Raw genomic sequence first — 21,392 nt, 5'->3', positions numbered from 1 at the left:
GAGGCATGTTAAAGGCCACACAGGGCACCTGGTTAAGGCCAATGAGGGCATCGGGCTGGGGCACAGATGCTTTTAGGGAACTGGAGTAAAGCTGGTCTTGTTTGTTGTTGTAGGCTCCATGCAAAGTGAGCAGATAGTGATATTTGATAGATTTTTGTTTGGTGAAAGAGCAACCATGAGGATGAAGACTGAATATTTAAGGCATTATTTCTGAGAGAGCATGTTGTATTTTAGTTACGAAACATGAAACTAAAAAAGTTGTTTTTTAAAAATATGAGTTAAGTGTTGACGTCAACGTCTGTGTTCATCGCTTGACCATGAGATAGTAGTTTCAGATTATGAATCAGCGTGAAGGAACCCTTTGCACACGCACAGACGCTGTGCGACGGTGAGAACGAAGTCTTGCATCTCACTCGTCTCAGTTCTGCGGTGCCGAGGCATTTCTCTGAGTTTAACTATGTATCCGCACGTCTTTCCAAAGAAACTCAACACACTGTATTCATACAACAAAACATTTCATTTATTATTTAACATTTCAAAATGACTGTACAAAATGAAACGCATAAAGAGTGATGAGAGAGAAGAGCAGTGACTTGGTATTGCTTTTGTTTTCCTTTGTGAAATAATATTTGTTAGTACATGCTGATTTGGGCATTGTAGCGACATGTAGAAAACCACTACTTTTTGTTACATGCATATTTTACTTGGTGGTCGATCCATGGCTTTACCACATCATGCAGACCAGTTCCTAACCTATTGGAACCCCACGGCAGGTAAACAGGACAGAAATGATACCCTATTCCCTACATAGTACACTACCTGGTCAAAAGTAGTGCACAACGAGCAAATAAATAAGTATATTATCATAATAATAAATACTTCTCCAAATCTCCATGTCCAACCAGGGAACGCACAACATACTACAGTATATAGATGGAATCTATAGTTCATGACCTGCCTCAAAACACTATACACACCATAGATATAGAAGTGTTTCATCTCTGTGATACACACATTACACATCAGGGGAATCCACAACAGGAGAACTGGTGGTGCTACTGAAGAACCTCTATATCAGGGTCTGATCTCTTTTCTAAACCACTGAAACATTCACCAAGAGGATTCTCTAGAACAGGATACAACATCCTGCAGGTGGATGGCTCATAAACATGTACAGTTTATTAGCCATTTCTATAAGAATAACTAATACTGCCACTGAAAGAAAAAGGCAAAGGCGTTTTAACTGGACAAGAATGTTCAAAGGCAGAAGTGTTGACTTGGTGTATTGCTGTTTCTTCATAGTGCAGATACAGAGACATGACAGGCAAAGGATCTGATGCCTCAAGCTACGTCTCTGATTGTCCACAGCTAAGACCAAACATCTAAGTCCACCAGCTAAGTCCATAACTGTGACATAACCCTTCTACTACTGTTGAGGATGGTTTATTACATTATCTATAACTGTAACATAACCCTTCTACTACTGTTGAGAATGGTTTATTACATTATCTATAACTGTAACATAACCCTTCTACTGTTGGGGATGGGTTATTACATTATCTATAACTGTAACATAACCCTTCTGCTGTTGAGGATGGTTTATTACATTATCTATAACTGTAACATAACCCTTCTGCTGTTGAGGATGGTTTATTACATTATCTGTAACTGTAACATACCCCTTCTACTGTTGAGGATGGTTTATTACATTATCTATAACTGTAACATAACCCTTCTACTGTTGAGGATGGTTTATTACATTATCTATAACTGTAACATAACCCTTCTACTGTTGAGAATGGTTTATTACATTATCTATAACTGTAACATAACCCTTCTACTGTTGAGGATGGTTTATTACATTATCTATAACTGTAACAAAACCCTTCTGCTGTCGAGGAAGGTTTTATTACCTCACACTTTACTCAGAAATATTTTGAATGATCTTTTTTTCAGTATTTGGAAGTGACATTTATGCAACACACACACACACACACACACACACTTTTCAATATTGTTGTTTAAATCCATTTAGCTTAACAGCAGTCTAGTGTGTGGTGGTCATGCACTGGAGGTCTGTCAAGTGTCGTGTCCTGGTGTTGAAGTCCCCAGAAGGTTGATGCTTTCATTCATTGTGTGTAGATAGATAATCAGGGAGTGGTCACCTGTTTGGAAGCAGATAACAACAACCTGAAGCTATCAATACAGAGTGACTGAAGCAGGGTCCATATTCATAAAGAGTCTCAGAGGAGGATCACTGGTGTAGTGGAGGGTAAACGCAATGTACCCACATTTTTGGGGGGAGGGCCCCAACAATGTAACCACCTTTTTGGGGGAGGGACCCAACAATGTAACCACCTTTTTGGGGGAGGGACCCAACAATGTACCCACCTTTTTGGGGGGAGGGCCCCAACAATGTAACCACCTTTTTGGGGGGAGGGCCCCAACAATGTACCCACATTTTGCAGAAAAATGCATTGAAAGAATAGGAAGCGTTACTTTTTTCACTGCGACCAGCAATCCAAGTTTATCCACCTATTTATCTACCAGGACATCACTGAGTAGGAGTGCTGATCTAGGTCCCTGTCAATTCATTATGATCCAAAAGGCTAAACAAATCCTAGATCAGCACTCCTACTCTGGGATCCTTTGATCAATACGGGTCCAGATCTATTTGTTAAACTGAGAAGCTCTTTGGTTACCTCTGCTCCATCGTTGCTCAGTATTCCAGTATGCCTTTTGGCGCCATCTAGTGGTTGGCCAGCGCCACACAGTCATCTCTCTGTCAGCTCTGGCCAACCCTATCCCTCTGGCTTTTGTTCCAGTCCTGCATTAACCCACCTAATTCAACTCATCAAAGTCCTGCTGTGTGAGCAGCTGATTAATAGAATCCTGTGTGTGTGTGTGTGTTAGAGCTGGGCTTTGTAGAGTTGGCCAACCCATGTTTCTCTATGAGTCCTGAGGGGTCCTGAGGGGTGTTTCCAAAGACTAGTTGGTACCCTTCTCCTTGGTGGTCTGACTTCGAGGGGTGGAGGGAGGCAGGCTCAGAGAGTGTATGTAGTCTATCTACACACGGGGTTCCAGTCTGTGGGACAGTTCAAACAGAGTCTGCTGATTGTCAATGACGTGAAGGTAGTCGACATAGGCCTGCACCTCCGGACTGCTCTTCTGGGGCATCCCGTTCCCTAGGAGGTAAACCACACAGTAAATACACACACACACACACACACACACACACACACACACACACACACACACACACACAAGCTGAGCATTATCCATGACAGAAGATAGTTGTTGGTACACAGTCTTCATTACTGTGAGTGGCTGTGTAGCGTAGGGGGTTCTCAGCATTAATGACTCAATCAATTTACTATAGTAACATATAATGTTGTTATTGATGTACTGATTATCTAATTGGATACTGTTATTCTGCTGACTGCTGTAGTTGAGTCATCTTTACTGTACAACAACTTTAGAAAGTCAACACTGTGACCTGTCTACTGTGTTATAGTGGCTGACTGTAGGAAGTCAACACTGTGACCTGTCTACTGTTTTATAGTGGCTGACTGTAGGAAGTCAACACTGTGACCTGTCTACTGTTTTATAGTGGCTGACTGTAGAAAGTCAACACTGTGACCTGTCTACTGTTTTATAGTGGCTGACTGTAGAAAGTCAACACTGTGACCTGTCTACTGTGTTATAGTGGCTGACTGTAGAAAGTCAACACTGTGACCTGTCTACTGTGTTATAGTGGCTGACTGTAGAAAGTCAACACTGTGACCTGTCTACTGTGTTATAGTGGCTGACTGTAGGAAGTCAACACTGTGACCTGTCTACTGTGTTATAGTGGCTGACTGTAGGAAGTCAACACTGTGACCTGTCTACTGTGTTATAGTGGCTGACTGTAGAAAGTCAACACTGTGACCTGTCTACTGTTTTATAGTGGCTGACTGTTCAACACTGTGACCTGTCTAGTATAGGGCTGACTGTAGGAAGTCACCTGTCTACTGTGTTATAGTGGCTGACCTACTGTGTTATAGTGGCTGACTGTAGGAGTGAGTAATGATGGTCAAGGATAGCTTATCAAAGTTGATGGTCATTGCTGATCTAAGACTGTGTGAGAGTAAGACCCACACACACACACACTTCACCCACCCATGTGATCCTCCTGACAGTGTCTGATGAGACGCACCGTGTCGGCTATCATGTGCTGCAAGAGGAGATGGACACCATACACATCAAATACACATCCATCACATATTTTAGATGACCTGGTTTCTGCGTTATAGACTGTCTATAGTTGAAGAAACATTGGGTACACTGACATGTTCAACCCCTTCTGTCATACTGGAGCGACTTACCAGCTTTTCAAAATTCACCAGGTTATCGAGAAACGTTTTGTTGCCCTCGTGAATGAAAGTGATATCTAAGAGAAAGGGAACAATGTAGCAGAGTTCAAATATTGAGTGCTAGTTCGTCGATCCTGATTTAAGTTCAGCTCACAATATTTCTGTCTGCATTTCAGATCACTGCAGGGTTCAGGAGGCAGCGTTGACAGTAACATTACAGACCACTGCAGGGTTCAGGAGGCAGCGTTGACAGTAACATTACAGACCACTGCAGGGTTCAGGAGGCAGTGTTGACAGTAACATTACAGACCACTGCAGTGTTCAGGAGTGATGACAGTAACATTACAGACCACTGACAGTTCAACAGTTGACAGTAACATTACAGACCACTGCAGTGTTCAGGTTAGATGAAAGTAACATTAGACCACTGATGACAGTAACATTACAGACCACAATGCAGGGTTCAGGAGGCAGTGAGTAACATTACAGACCACTGCAGGGTTCAGGAGTAGCATTACAGACATTACAGACCACTGCAGGGTTCAGGAGGCAGTGATGACAGTAAGATTACAGACCACTGCAGGGTTCAGGAGGCAGTGATGACAGTAACATTACAGACCACTGCAGGGTTCAGGAGGCAGTGATGACAGTAACATTACAGACCACTGCAGGGTTCAGGAGGCAGTGATGACAGTAAGATTACAGACCACTGCAGGGTTCAGGAGGCAGTGATGACAGTAACATTACAGACCACTGCAGGGTTCAGGAGGCAGTGATGACAGTAACATTACAGACCACTGCAGGGTTCAGGAGGCAGTGATGACAGTAAGATTACAGACCACTGCAGGGTTCAGGAGGCAGTGATGACAGTAAGATTACAGACCACTGCAGGGTTCAGGAGGCAGTGATGACAGTAACATTACAGACCACTGCAGGGTTCAGGAGGCAGTGATGACAGTAACATTACAGACCACTGCAGGGTTCAGGAGGCAGTGATGACAGTAACATTACAGACCACTGCAGGGTTCAGGAGGCAGTGATGACAGCAACATTACAGACCACTGCAGGGTTCAGGAGGCAGTGATGACAGTAACATGCAGTGTTTTCTGAGTCTAGGCACCTTTCAGTAGCAGAGGAAGGAAAGGGATCTTGGGCGTCTTGGTCTTCTTGAAAGCGTCCCTGTAGGCTTTGTGGTTGAGAGAGGGGTCCTGTGAAGACATGTTGAGACAGATGTGATGTGTGACGCTTGTCTTTGGGGAGAAACGTGGTCTGTTGCGTCCCAAATGCCAACATCTTCCCTATATAGTGAATACTTATGACCAGGGCCCATAGGGATCAGGTCACAGGTAGTGCACTATGTAAGGCATAGGGTGCCTTTTGGGACTCGAACATGTGCACTGCAGAAGCCCTCACAACCCCTAACATCTGTCACTATGTCCCAAGATGACCAGACCTAGTGATAATTAATAAAGCCTCCTGCTTTTATTAACTCAACAGTGATGACCCAATATGTTCCTAGTACTAAACGCACAACACATAATTCCATGTATAGTCCCATTCATTATTACAGGATCTCTACACAATAAAACATAATGAACTTACTGTCAACATCTCCAGTTCCAAAAACAGTTTTTTGAATTTTCCTGGAACTTTCTGATGGAAAGAAAAACAGGTTTAGTTGCCACAACATTTACTGGGTTGACTCAGACCTCCTCCTTGTCCTGTGAAACAGTGTGCACAGCCTCCTCCCTCATACAATATTATTACCACCAGAAATAACAATCCCTGTAGCGACCCTGTGTTTATAACCGTGGATATCCACTTTGCTACTTCAGCATGGTTTCGTGGTACAGTTGATGCCACGCAGGGATACGGGCCAGAAGGTTTAGGGTTCGTGGTACAGTTGATGCCACGCAGGGATACAGGCCAGAAGGTTTAGGGTTCGTGGTACAGTTGATGCCACGCAGGGATACGGGCCAGAAGGTTTAGGGTTCGTGGTACAGTTGATGCCACGCAGGGATACGGGCCAGAAGGTTTAGGGTTCGTGGTAGAGTTGATGCCACGCAGGAATACGGGCCAGAAGGTTTAGGGTTCGTGGTACAGTTGATGCCACGCAGGGATACGGGCCAGAAGGTTTAGGGTTCGTGGTAGAGTTGATGCCACGCAGGAATACGGGCCAGAAGGTTTAGGGTTCGTGGTAGAGTTGATTCCACGCAGGGATACGGGCCAGAAGGTTTAGGGTTCGTGATACAGTTGATGCCACGCAGGGATATGGGCCAGAAGGTTGAAGGTTTGTCGACCACCAAGGACGAGCTCACTCTCCCTGCTTGTCTCATTACACTACAATCAGAGCTGGCAGCAGACAATGATCAGCTAAGGGGAAATCAGATTTTTAACATGCATGCAAGCAGATGAGGAAACATGGCTATATGGAAGACGTTATATAGTAAAACCTACTAAATGGTGAATGTAAATCAGGGAAAAAACTCACTACCCTCCTCTGTGGCCAATAAAAACACACTACTCTCCTCTGTGCCCAATAAAAACACACTACCCTCCTCTGTGCCCAATAAAAACACCCTACCCTCCTCTGTGCCCAATAAAAACACACTACTCTCCTCTGTGCCCAATAAAAACACACCACCCTCCCCTCTGCCCAATAAAAACACACTACCAACCCCTCTGCCCAATAAAAACACACTACCCTCCTCTGTGCCCAATAAAAACACACTACTCTCCTTTGTGCCCAATAAAACACACTACCCTCCCCTCTGTGCTCAATAAAAACACACTACTCTCCTCTGTGCCCAATAAAAACACACCACCCTCCCCTCTGCCCAATAAAAACACACTACCAACCCCTCTGCCCAATAAAAACACACACTACCCTCCCTCTGTGCCCAATAAAAACACACTACTCTCCCCTTTGTGCCCAATAAAAACACACTACCCTCCCCTCTGTGCCCAATAAAAACACACTACTCTCCTCCTTGTGCCCAATAAAAACACACTACCCTCCTTTGTGCCCAATAAAAACACCCTACCCTCCCCTCTGCCCAATAAAAACACACTACCCTCCTCTCTGCCCAATAAAAACACACTACCCTGCTCTGTGCCCAATAAAAACACACCCCTCCCCTCTGCCCAATAAAAACACACTACCCTCCCCTCTGCCCAATAAAAACACACTACCCTGCTCTGTGCCCAATAAAAACACACTACCCTCCCCTCTGCCCAATAAAAACACACTACCCTCCCCTCTGCCCAATAAAAACACACTACCCTCCCCTCTGCCCAATAAAAACACACTACCCTCCCCTCTGCCCAATAAAAACACACTACCCTCCCTCTGCCCAATAAAAACACACAACCCTCCCCTCTGCCCAATAAAAACACACTATCCTCCCTCTGCCCAATAAAAACACACTATCCTCTCCCCTCTGCCCAATAAAAACACACTACCCTCCCCTCTGCCCAATAAAAACACACACTACCCTCTCCTCTGCCCAATAAAAACACACAACCCTCCCCTCTGCCCAATAAAAACACACTACCCTGCTCTGTGCCCGATAAAAACACACTATCCTCCCTGTGCCAAATAAAAACACCCTACCCTGCTCTGTGCCTAATAAAAACACACTACCCTGCTCCGTGCCCAATAAAAACACACACCATCCCCTCTGCCCAATAAAAACACACTACCCTCCCCTCTGCCCAATAAAAACACACTATCCTCCCCTGAGCCAAATAAAAACACACCCTACCCTGCTCTGTGCCCAATAAAAACACACTACCCTCCCCTCTGCCCAATAAAAACACACTACCCTCCCCTCTGCCCAATAAAAACATACTACCCACCCTCTGCCCAATAAAAACACACTACCCACCCCTCTGCCCAATAAAAACACACTACCCTCCCCTCTGCCCAATAAAAACACACTACCCACCCCTCTGCCCAATAAAAACACACTACCCTCCCCTCTGCCCAATAAAAACACACTACCCTCCTCTGTGCCCAATAAAAACACACTACTCTCCTTTGTGCCCAATAAAAACACACTACCCTCCCCTCTGTGCCCAATAAAAACACACTACTCTCCTTTGTGCCCAATAAAAACACACTACTCTCCTTTGTGCCAAATAAAAACACCCTACCCTCCCCTCTGCCCAATAAAAACACACTACCCTGCTCTGTGCCCAATGAAAACACACTACCCTCCCCTCTGCCCAATAAAAACACACTACCCTCCCCTCTGCCCAATAAAAACACACTACCCTGCTCTGTGCCCAATAAAAACACACTACCCTCCCCTCTGCCCAATAAAAACACACACTACCCTCCCCTCTGCCCAATAAAAACACACAACCCTCCCTCTGCCCAATAAAAACACACACTATCCTCCCCTCTGCCCAATAAAAACACACTACCCTCTCCCTCTGCCCAATAAAAACACACAACCCTCCCCTCTGCCCAATAAAAACACACTACCCTGCTCTGTGCCCGATAAAAACACACTATCCTCCCCAAATAAAAACACCCTACCCTGCTCCGTGCCCAATAAAAACACACTACCCTGCTCCGTGCCCAATAAAAACACACTACCCTCCCCTCTGCCCAATAAAAACACACTACCCTCCCCTCTGTGCCCAATAAAAACACACTACCCTCCCCTCTGTGCCCAATAAAAACACACTACCCTCCCCTCTGTGCCCAAAAAAACACACTACCCTCCCCTCTGTGCCCAATAAAAACACACTACCCTCCCCTCTGTGCCCAATAAAAACACACTACCCTCCCCTCTGCCCAATAAAAACACACTACCCTCCCCTCTGCCCAATAAAAACACACTACCCTCCCCTCTGCCCAATAAAAACACACTACCCTCTCCTCTGCCCAATAAAAACACACAACCCTCCCCTCTGCCCAATAAAAACACACTACCCTGCTCTGTGCCCGATAAAAACACACTATCCTCCCGTGCCCAATAAAAACAACCTACCCTGCTCCGTGCCCAATAAAAACACACTACCCTGCTCCGTGCCCAATAAAAACACACTACCCTCCCCTCTGCCCAATAAAAACACACTACCCTCCCCTCTGTGCCCAATAAAAACACACTACCCTCCCTCTGTGCCCAATAAAAACACACTACCCTCCCCTCTGTGCCCAATAAAAACACACTACCCTCCCCTCTGCCCAATAAAAACACACTACCCTCCCCTCTGCCCAATAAAAACACACTACCCTCCCCTCTGCCCAATAAAAACACACAACCCTCCCCTCTGCCCAATAAAAACACACAACCCTCCCCTCTGCCCAATAAAAACACACAACCCTCCCCTCTGCCCAATAAAAACACACTACCCTCCCCTCTGCCCAATAAAAACACACTACCCTCCCCTCTGCCCAATAAAAACACACTACCCTCTCCTCTGCCCAATAAAAACACACAACCCCCTCTGCCCAATAAAAACACACTACCCTGCTCTGTGCCCGATAAAAACACACTATCCTCCCCTGTGCCAAATAAAAACACCCTACCCTGCTCCGTGCCCAATAAAAACACACTACCCTGCTCCGTGCCCAATAAAACACAATAAAAACACACTACCCCCTCCTGCCCAATAAAAACACACTACCCTCCTCTGTGCCCAATAAAAACACACACTACCCTCCCCTCTGTGCCCAATAAAAACACTACCCTCCCCTCTGTGCCCAATAAAAACACACTACCCTCCCCTCTGTGCCCAATAAAACACACACTACCCTCCCCTCTGTGCCCAATAAAAACACACTACCCTCCCCTCTGTGTCCAATAAAAACACACTACCCTCCCCTCTGTGCCCAATAAAACACACTACCCTCCCCTCTGTGCCCAATAAAAACACACTACCCTCCCCTCTGTGCCCAATAAAAACACACTATCCTCCCCTGTGCCAAATAAAAACACACTACTCTCCCCTCTGCCCAATAAAAACACACAACCCTCCCCTTTGCCCAATAAAAACACACAACCCTCCCCTTTGCCCAATAAAAACACACTACCCTGCTCTGTGCCCAATAAAAACACACTACCCTGCTCTGTGCCCAATAAAAACACACTACCCTGCTCTGTGCCCAATAAAAACACACTACCCTCCCCTCTGCCCAATAAAAACACACTATCCTCCCCTGTGCCAAATAAATCTAAAATAAAATAATCCTCAAAGCAACAACAAAAAGTTTGACAACTCTCTCCTATTTTGATCTAAACAGTACATTTCAAACTGTCCCTTGGCAAAAGACAATCAAGACCAGTTTATCTGAAAAGCTTAAAAGACATCCCATCATAAACAGTCACATACAGAAGCAGACAAACACTGACCTCCCAGGTCTGACTGAGGCGGCTAACTGCTGCGGTGTTCAGACCCATAACGATGGCAAAGAAAGAGTTGAGGTTCCTCTGGGCTTTACAGCTGAGGAAATAAAGAGTGACACTGTTAACACCAGCTTCATACAGTGATGATACAGAAATACAAACTGTAATTCCTCACTAAACCACAGGAGGGGGCATCCTGTCCATGCAGACCTCACTATAATAGAGTGTTGTGCAGAGTTCTGTAGTTGAAGTATTGGGCCCTTAGTGAAATGGATCAATCATACTGCTCTACTTCTGTAGAAGAAGACATCACATTTTGAGGATGTAACAACTCTGCTCTAAATGCTGGAGCCCACTATGTTGTGTCAGAGAAGAGAAGAGACATGAAGAGAAGAGAAGAGAAGAGAGCTCACTGGGCAGCGATTTTGATGAACTTCTTGATGAGCTGGACTCTGTTGCAGAGCGTAGGACACATCAGGACTTCTGTCATCACCCACAGCTGTACCTCATTGCAGCGCTGCAGCAGCAGCTCCAGCGCCACCGTGTGGCCACTGCTGGCATGACGGCTGAACGTGAAGTACACCAGCTCTTGCTGTAGTGGAGAGAGACAGGACAGGACACGAGTGAGCTTGTAGAAAGCTTTGAATCACTAATATCTTTAACTGTATCCTAAATGGCACCCTATTCCCTTTATAGCACACTACTTTTGACCAGAGCTCTATGGGCGCTGGTAAAAAAGGTGCACTATAGTGAATCGGATGCCAACTGGGACGCATGCATACTGTAGGTGATGGACAAAAGTTGATGTCACGGACCTCATGTATTGAGTTGAAGACACTCCAGTCAAAGTTTGTAAGGGTGACAGCCACGTCCCATGTGTTCATACTCAGCATGCGAGCTGACCTCTGTTGTAGCTCTGCGTTGTCTGTGAACGGGCTCTGAGAGGAGAAAGGAATATGTTCTGTTGGGGCATGTAAGAACATGTTATTTTCTGGTGTGATATGACCCTGTGGGATATAGGCTGGAAACATATCCAGTAGGAATCAGGAATATAATGTGATAAACCAAATGCAGAAGTAGCTTGATAGGAGGCCTGAGGACTGTCACCTCTGCTAGATTCATTCACATTGTAGCCTGCTGAGGAACTGCATTGAAGTGGACTCATTGTGATTCCTACCATGACTTCACTCAGGTCCTTTCTGCACACGTGCAGCCTCCCCACTGCTGTCAGCGAATCAGAGTAGAGCCTGTCCTGAGGCTTCAGGAGGAGTTTCTCTGGAGAGAGGAAGCATCACACACAGCACAGCCATTATAAATATGTCAGCCAGCGTGTCATCTGCTATCTGGGGTAGATAAGTGTCCCAGTGCCGGGTTGGTTCTGTTCTACTGTAGTCAGTCAGTGTAGGGTTGGTTCTGTTCTACTGTAGTCAGTCAGTGTAGGGTTGGTTCTGTTCTACTGTAGTCAGTCAGTGTAGGGTTGGTTCTGTTCTACATGTAGTCAGTCAGTGTAGGGTTGGTTCTGTTCTACAGTAGTCAGTCAGTGTAGGGTTGGTTCTGTTCTACTGTAGTCAGTCAGTGTAGGGTTGGTTCTGTTCTACAGTAGTCAGTCAGTGTAGGGTTGGTTCTGTTCTACTGTAGTCAGTCAGTGTAGGGTTGGTTCTGTTCTACTGTAGTCAGTCAGTGTAGGGTTGGTTCTGTTCTACTGTAGTCAGTCAGTCAGTGTCAGTCAGTGTTGGTTCTGTTCTACTGTAGTCAGTGTAGGGTTGGTTCTGTTCTACATGTGTCAGTCAGTGTAAGGTTGGTTCTGTTCTACAGTAGTCAGTCAGTGTAGGGTTGGTTCTGTTCTACTGTAGTCAGTCAGTGTAGGGTTGGTTCTGTTCTACTGTAGTCAGTCAGTGTAGGGTTGGTTCTGTTCTACATGAGTCAGTCAGTGTAGGGTTGGTTCTGTTCTACAGTAGTCAGTCAGTGTAGGGGTGGTTCTGTTCTACAGTAGTCAGTCAGTGTAGGGTTGGTTCTGTTCTACTGTAGTCAGTCAGTGTAGGGTTGGTTCTGTTCTACAGTAGTCAGTCAGTGTAGGGTTGGTTCTGTTCTACTGTAGTCAGTCAGTGTAGGGTTGGTTCTGTTCTACAGTAGTCAGTCAGTGTAGGGTTGGTTCTGTTCTACTGTAGTCAGTCAGTGTAGGGTTGGTTCTGTTCTACATGAGTCAGTCAGTGTAGGGTTGGTTCTGTTCTACAGTAGTCAGTCAGTGTAGGGTTGGTTCTGTTCTACATGAACAATCTCTGGTCTAATGTCCATTGCTTGTGTTTCTTGGCCCAAGCAAGTCTCTTCTTATTATTGGTGTCCTTTAGTAGTGGTTTCCTTGCAGCAATTCAACCATGAAGGCCTGATTCACACAGTCTCCTCTGAACAGTTGATGTTGAGATGTTTGTTACTTGAACTCTGTGAAGTACTTATTTGGGCTGCAATCTGAGGTGTAGTTAACTCTAATGAACTTATCCTCTGCAGCAGAGTTAACTCGGAGTCCTCCTTTCCTGTGGCGGTCCTCATGAGAGCCAGTTTCTTCATAGCGCTTGATGATTTTGCGACTGCACTTGAAGAAGCTTTCTTGAAGTTCTTGAAATGTTCCGCATTGACTGACCTAAATGTCTTAAAGTAAGGATGGCTGTAATTTCTCTTTGCTTATTTGAGATTTTCTTGCCATAATATGGACTTGGTATTTTACCAAATAGGACTATCTTCTGTATACCATCCCTACCTTGTCACAACACAACTGATTGGCTCAAACACATTAAGAAGGAAAGAAATTCCACAAATGAACTTTTAACAAGACACACCTGTTAATTGGAATGCATTCCAGGTGACTACCTCATGAACCTGGTTGCTAAGAGTGTGCAAAGCTGTCGTCTTGGCAAACGGTGGTTACTTTGAAGAATCTCAAATATAACATTGCTTGTTCTGATATTTCTTAAGTTCTCTGTATTTTTCTGGATTCTGTGTGTGTGTAGGTATTACTGCACAGTTGGAGCTAGAAACACAAGCATTTCGCTGCACTTGTGGTAACATCTGCAAATCTGTGTATGTGACCAAAAAACATTCGATTTGATATGATTTCGACAAGCAGGCGGTCAGACAGACAGACCATTGAAACTCTGGTGAATCCATGTGTGTTAAGTTGTGGTTAGTTACCTCCACGGTAGGTGACAACCAGCAGGACCAGCTCCCCCAGTGTCTTGTGTATGATTAGGTTAGGGCTAGATTAGATACCTCCAGGGTAGGTGACAGTCAGCAGGACCATTTCCTCCAGTGTGTTGTGTATGGTTAGGTTAGGGTTAGATTAGATACCTCCAGGGTAGGTGACAGTCAGCAGGACCATTTCCTCCAGTGTGTGGTGTATGGTTAGGTTAGGGTTAGATTAGATACCTCCAGGGTAGGTGACAGTCAGCAGGACCATTTCCTCCAGTGTGTGTGTGTTATGGTTAGGTTAGGTGTTAGAGCAGGACCATTTCCTCCAGTGTGTTGTGTATTTAGATTAGATTAGATACCTCCAGGGTAGGTGACAGTCAGCAGGACCATTTCCTCCAGTGTGTTGTGTATGGTTAGGTTAGGGTTAGATTTCCTCCAGGGTAGGTGACAGTCAGTTTCCTCCAGTGTGTTGTGTATGGTTAGGTTAGGGTTAGATTAGATACCTCCAGGGTAGGTGACAGTCAGCAGGACCATTTCCTCCAGTGTTGTGTATGGTTAGGTTAGGGTTAGATTAGATTAGATACCTCCAGGGTAGGTGACAGTCAGCAGGACCATTTCCTCCAGTGTTGTGTATGGTTAGGTTAGGGTTAGATTAGATACCTCCAGGGTAGGTGACAGTCAGCAGGACCATTTCCTCCAGTGTGTTGTGTATGGTTAGGTTAGGGTTAGATTAGATTAGATACCTCCAGGGTAGGTGACAGTCAGCAGGACCATTTCCTCCAGTGTGTTGTGTATGGTTAGGTTAGGGTTAGATTAGATACCTCCAGGGTAGGTGACAGTCAGCAGGACCATTTCAGTGTGTTGTGTATGGTTAGGTTAGGGTTAGACCAGGGTTGACAGTCAGCAGGACCATTTCTCCAGTGTGTTGTGTATGGTTAGGTTAGGGTTAGATTAGATTAGATACCTCCAGGGTAGGTGACAGTCAGCAGGACCATTTCCTCCAGTGTGTTGTGTATGGTTAGGGTTGACAGGGTTTCCTCCAGTGTGTTGTGTATTTAGGTTAGGGTTAGATAGATACTCCAGGGTAGGTGACAGTCAGCAGGACCATTTCCTCCAGTGTGTTGTGTATGATTAGGTTAGGGTTAGATTAGATACCTCCAGGGTAGGTGACAGTCAGCAGGACCATTTCCTCCAGTAGAGGTTAGGGTTAGATTAGATACCTCCAGGGTAGGTGACAGTCAGCAGGACCATTTCCTCCAGTGTGTTGTGTATGATTAGGTTAGGGTTAGATTAGATACCTCCAGGGTAGGTGACAGTCAGCAGGACCATTTCCTCCAGTGTGTTGTGTATGGTTAGGTTAGGGTTAGATTAGATTAGATACCTCCAGGGTAGGTGACAGTCAGCAGGACCATTTCCTCCAGTGTGTTGTGTATGGTTAGGTTAGGGTTAGATTAGATACCTCCAGGGTAGGTGACAGTCAGCAGGACCATTTCCTCCAGTGTGTTGTGTATGGTTAGGTTAGGGTTAGATTAGATACCTCCAGGGTAGGTGACAGTCAGCAGGACCAGCTCCCCCAGTGTGTTGTGTTGTATTGGGTATGGTTAGGTTAGGGTTAGATTAGATACCTCCAGGGTAGGTGACAGCCAGCAGGACGAGCTCCTCCAGGGGGAGATCCAGTCTCTCAGCCACCTCCTGCAGCAGCCCCTGGGCCACAACACTGGCCAGGCTCCTCACACTCAGATATGAGTCCATGCTCACGTACACATGACACAACACTGAGGAGGGAGGGAGAGAGGGAGAGGAAGGAAGGAACCAGAGAGAAAGAGAACACTGTTTATCCCATAGAAGTAGAATGAATAGAATGGAGTTGGAACTACTGACCTTAGCAATTTGAATGGTCAACTCATGGGTGTTCTCAAATGGCTAACCTGCTACATAAAGTGGTACATGAGGTGATGTGTGTGAAGAGGCTGGGCAGAATGAGACTTTTCTGAACAATGAAATCCCCAATGCTTTCATGTTCAATGATGTCATAATTCACATGCATCACCTCATGTACTGACATCATTGAACATGAAAGCATTGGGAATTTCATTGTTCAGAAAAGTCTCATTCTGCCCAGCCTCAAGGATTCCCATTGTTACTCTGTCTCCTCACAGTGCTTGCTACCTTAAAAAGAATGGCTCTGAGATGCTCTATACAGAACGTCATCAGCCGACACAAACTGTGGAAACAATGCATGCTGGGAGGAATGTAGGAAGAAGAAATACAAAGACAGGGTCTGCATCCCAAATGGCCATAGAGCCCTGCTCAAAAGTGGTGCACTGTGTAGGGAATAGGGTGCCATTTGGGACGTAGGCATATTTTAGGATCGACTCACCTTCCCTGGTCTCCCTTTGTGTTCCTCTGGTCGGGAGCACGTTCTCTTTCAGGCTCAGCTGATGGGAAAGAGCTTTGCTCTAAATGGAGGGACATACAGAGAATTCAGAACACATTCATACTGTGTGAGAAAACATTCTAACTCTTTTGGACTCTTGTGGTTTCTACAGGAAACAAGAGGACAATAGTATTTAATGACCCAAACTGTTGCAAATAGGCTATAAGGAAACCTGGCTATTCAAATGTAAACACATCCCTACAACAGGGATCCTCAACTAGATTCAGCCACGGGCACATTTTTTTCTTGAGCGGATGATCAGGGGGCCAGAACATAATTACAAATCATTTGTAGACTGCAAATTGACCGCAAGAAGCCCACACAGATATACTATTTTACTAAAACATAATTTCAAACCTGGTTTACTGTCACACCCTGACCATAGTTTGCTTTGTATGTTTCTATGTTTTGGTTGGTCAGAGTGGGATCTGGTTGGGCATTCTATGTTAATTGTCTAGTTTGTCTAGTTTTATGTATCAAGTACAGTGTTAATCTGCTAAATTGTAATTACTTGCTAATATGGCCTATTTATTGCCTTACCTCCTCACGCCATTTGCACACACTGTATATAGACTTGCTTTTTTCTATTGTGTTATTGACTGTACGCTTGTTTATTCCATGTGTAACTCTGTGTTGTTTGTGTCGCACAGTTTGCTTTATCTTGGCCAGGTCGCAGTTGTAAATGAGAACTTGTTCTCAACTAGCCTACCTGGTTAAATAAAGGTGAAATAAAAAAATAAATAAAAAACACCCAACACATGGTTTCCATGGTTTCCATGTGTTTGATGCTATTCCATTTGCTGTCCTCCCCTCAGCAGCCTCCTGTGAGTCATACAATAGCTCCATTACCTCTCATGCAGTTTGGCCTCTTACCTTTCTGTGGGGTGAATACTCATCTCATGCAGTTTGGCCTCTTACCTTTCTGTGGGGTAAATACTCATCTCATGTAGTTTGGCCTCTTACCTTTCTGTGGGGTGAATACTCATCTCATGTAGTTTGGCCTCTTACCTTTCTGTGGGGTGAATACTCATCTCATATAGTTTGGCCTCTTACCTTTCTGTGGGGTGAATACTCATCTCATGCAGTTTGGCCTCTTACCTTTCTGTGGGGTGAATACTCATCTCATGCAGTTTGGCCTCTTACCTTTCTGTGGGGTGAATACTCATCTCATGTAGTTCGGCCTCTTACCTTTCTGTGGGGTGAATACTCATCTTATGTAGTTTGGCCTCTTACCTTTCTGTGGGGTGAATACTCATCTCATGTAGTTTGGCCTCTTACCTTTCTGTGGGGTGAATACTCATCTCATGTAGTTTGGCCTCTTAACTTTCTGTGGGGTGAATACTCATCTCATGTAGTTTGGCCTCTTACCTTTCTGTGGGGTGAATACTCATCTCATGTAGTTTGGCCTCTTACCTTTCTGTGGGGTGAATACTCATCTCATGTAGTTTGGCCTCTTACCTTTCTGTGGGGTGAATACTCATCTCATGTAGTTTGGCCTCTTACCTTTCTGTGGGGTGAATACTCATCTCATGTAGTTTGGCCTCTTACCTTTCTGTGGGGTGAATACTCATCTCATGTAGTTTGGCCTCTTACCTTTCTGTGGGGTGAATACTCCTCCAATGTACTGGAGAGAGAAACAAAATCAAACAATTAGACCATGAGACAAGAACGACAAAAAATAATAATACACACACTCGTTTTGAACCGTTTCAATCAACTAGTAACCTGGTAGTACTGTGATTTTACATCAATCAACTAGTAACCTGGTAGTACTGTGATTTTACATCAATCAACTAGTAACCTGGTAGTACTGTGATTTTACATCAATCAACTAGTAACCTGGTAGTACTGTGATTTTACATCAATCAACTAGTAACCTGGTAGTACTGTGATTTTACATCAATCAACTAGTAACCTGGTAGTACTGTGATTTTAACCTGGTAGTCAATCAACAACTAGTAACCTGGTAGTACTGTGATTTTTTTACAAAATCAACATCAATCAACTAGTAACCTGGTAGTACTGTGATTTTACATCAATCAACTAGTAACCTGGTAGTACTGTGATTTTACATCAATCAACTAGTAACCTGGTAGTACTGTGATTTTACATCAATCAACTAGTAACCTGGTAGTACTGTGATTTACATCAATCAACTAGTAACCTGGTAGTACTGTGATTTTACATCAATCAACTAGTAACCTGGTAGTACTGTGATTTTACATCAATCAACTAGTAACCTGGTAGTACTGTGATTTTACATCAATCAACTAGTAACCTGGTAGTACTGTGATTTTACATCAATCAACTAGTAACCTGGTAGTACTGTGATTTTACATCAATCAACTAGTAACCTGGTAGTACTGTGATTTTACATCAATCAACTAGTAACCTGGTAGTACTGTGATTTTCAAAATCAAATCAAATTTTATTTGTCACATACACATGGTTAGCAGATGTTAATGCGAGTGTAGCGAAATGCTTGTGTAAATGCTTGTGTAGCGAAATGCTTGATTTTACATCAATCAACTAGTAACCTGGTAGTACTGTGATTTTACATCAATCAACTAGTAACCTGGTAGTACTGTGATTTTACATCAATCAACTAGATGAGTCAAGGTTGGGTGACATGAGTCATGGTCCTGATTAAAGGTGCAATATGTAGAAATCGGTCCACCATTTCCTGGTTGCTAACATTCAAATAGTTTCCCTAATTTCAGTTTATGTGACAAAACAAGCAATGTATAGTGTAGAGAATCATTGTACCATCTAAACCGCTGTGGAATATATTTCAATAACCAAAAAGATTGTATTTTCAGCTGTTTGAAGCTGGTGTACAAAACCCAAAGTAAGACGCGAAAACTAATCTCATGAACGGGAAGCATAGAAATGATTTACCACCCCTTAGACTTGCTTTCAATTATAATAACAGATCTATAACTCACATTTCTATGTGAATTTGGTTGGGAGGGAGTAGGTGAGGAGAAGGAAGGGAGGAGGGAGGAGGGTTGACATGGGATGTGTCCCACTCGATGGACACCATGTTCTATATTCTGGGTGTTCTTGGATGTGTGCGTTTGTCAACCAGAAAGGAATCCTCAACGCTATTGGCAATAAGAGAACCAACAGTAGAAATGGAACAACAGGCCTCTCTGTCACAACTTGTGCTTTCCCAGATATTCTTCCTACGTGTCTCTGAGTTCCCCTCCCTCTGTCTCAGGGGTCTGAGACCCCAACAGCACAACAACACATACCCCAACGGGACAACGACACAGCCCCAAACAGGGACAGCAACACAGCCCCAAACAGGGACAACAACACAGCCCCAAACAGGGACAACAACACAGCCCCAAACAGGGACAACAACACAGCCCCAAACAGGGACAACAACACAGCCCCAAACAGGGACAACAACACAGCCCCAAACAGGGACAACAACACAGCCCCAAACAGCACAATAACACAGCCCCAAACAGGGACAACAACAAACAGGGACCCAAAAAACAGGGACAACAACACAGCCCCAAACAGCACAACAACCCCAAACAGCCCAACACAGCCCCAAACAGCACAATAACACAGCCCCAAACAGCACAACAACACAGCCCCAAATTGGAGAACAACACAGCCCCAAATTGGACAACAACATAGCCCCAAACAGCACAACACAGCCCCAAACAGGGACAACGACACAGCCCCAAACAGGGACAACAACACAGCTCCAAACAGCACAACAACACAGCCCCAAATTGGACAACAACACAGCCCCAAATTGGACAACAACGCAGCCCCAAACAGGGACAACAACACAGCCCCAAACAGTACAACAACGCAGCCCCAAACAGTACAACAACGCAGCCCCAAACAGGGACAACAACACAGCCCCAAACAGCACAACAACACATCCCCAAATTGGACAACAACACATCCCCAAACATGACAACATCACAGCCCCAAACAGGATAACAACACAGCCCCAAACAGCACAACAACACAGCCCCAAACAGCATAACAACACAGCCCCAAACAGCACAACAACACAGACCCAAACAGTACAACAACGCAGTCCAAAACAGGACAACAACGCAGCCCCAAACAGTACAACAACGCAGCCCCAAACAGTACAACACACTCCCCAAACAGTACAACAACACAACCCCTTTACAGGCCAATAGGGAGTAGGGTGATAGGCCTATAGGGCTTTGGTCGGAATTAGTGCATTATACAGGGTAAAGGGTGCCATTTGACATGCACACAAAGTCACATTTCCTGTTTACCAGCTACATGTTCGGAATACACTTAGGAGAAATAATCCATGCATACATTACACATAAATACACTATATATACAAAAGTATGTGGACGCCCCTTGAAATTAGTGCATTCAGCTATTTCAGCCACACCTGTTGCTGACAAGTGTATAACATTGAGCACACAGCCATTTCCATAGACAAACATTGGCAGTAGAAATACCTTACTGAAGAGCTCAACATGGGGCCGTCATAGGATGCCACCATTCTAACAAGTCAGTTAGTTAAAATTTGTGCCCTGCTAGAGCTGCCCTGGTCAACTGCTGTTGACTTGCTTGCAATAACTTGCTGTTATTGTGAAGTGGAAACATCTAGGAGCAACAACGGCTCAGCCGCGAAGTGGTAGGCCACACATCCTCACAGAACGCGTAGCTGTCACGCCCTGACCTTAGAGAGCCTTTTTATGTCTCTATTTGGTTTGGTCAGGTTGTGATTTGGGTGGGCATTCTATGTTCTGTTTTCTATGTTTTTGTATTTATGTTTTGGCTGAGTATGGTTCTCAATCAGGGACAGCTGTCTATCGTTGTCTCTGATTGGGAATCATACTTAGGCAGCCTTTTTCCCTTCTGTCATTGTGGGAAGTTGACTTTTGTTAGTGGCACTATAGCCCTGTAAGCTTCACGGTTGTTTCTTCGTTTGTTGGCGACATTTTAAATAAAAGGAAAATGTACGCTCACCACGCTGCACTTTGGTTCACTTCTTTCGATGGCCATGACAGTAGCTCTTAAAAATTGGGGGGGGGCAACTCCATT

At 44.7% G+C, this 21,392-nt stretch overlaps 1 protein-coding gene across 2 annotated transcripts in view; it reads right to left on the bottom strand.

Annotated features, from left to right (window-relative positions):
- Nucleotides 1-498: 498 nt before the first annotated feature.
- LOC112238962 (rap guanine nucleotide exchange factor 5) overlaps nt 499-21,392 on the bottom strand; it is a 69,097-nt gene continuing 48,203 nt past the window's right edge. For both annotated transcript variants that reach the window (XM_042315020.1, XM_042315019.1), the window contains 12 exons: nt 17,925-17,955; nt 16,275-16,353; nt 15,520-15,669; nt 11,889-11,986; nt 11,527-11,649; nt 11,125-11,303; nt 10,718-10,808; nt 5,955-6,005; nt 5,473-5,560; nt 4,365-4,429; nt 4,159-4,213; nt 499-3,185 (listed from right to left, as the gene is read on the bottom strand). In XM_042315020.1, the coding sequence (XP_042170954.1) occupies nt 3,067-3,185; nt 4,159-4,213; nt 4,365-4,429; nt 5,473-5,560; nt 5,955-6,005; nt 10,718-10,808; nt 11,125-11,303; nt 11,527-11,649; nt 11,889-11,986; nt 15,520-15,669; nt 16,275-16,353; nt 17,925-17,955 (1,129 nt within the window). In that variant the 3' untranslated portion in view covers nt 499-3,066. The remainder of the gene's footprint in view (nt 3,186-4,158; nt 4,214-4,364; nt 4,430-5,472; nt 5,561-5,954; nt 6,006-10,717; nt 10,809-11,124; nt 11,304-11,526; nt 11,650-11,888; nt 11,987-15,519; nt 15,670-16,274; nt 16,354-17,924; nt 17,956-21,392) is intronic.

Source organism: Oncorhynchus tshawytscha, unplaced genomic scaffold (assembly GCF_018296145.1).
Source record: "Oncorhynchus tshawytscha isolate Ot180627B unplaced genomic scaffold, Otsh_v2.0 Un_contig_7271_pilon_pilon, whole genome shotgun sequence".
Classification (NCBI taxonomy): Eukaryota; Metazoa; Chordata; class Actinopteri; order Salmoniformes; family Salmonidae; genus Oncorhynchus; species Oncorhynchus tshawytscha.
This window is presented reverse-complemented; position numbering and strand designations above follow the sequence as displayed.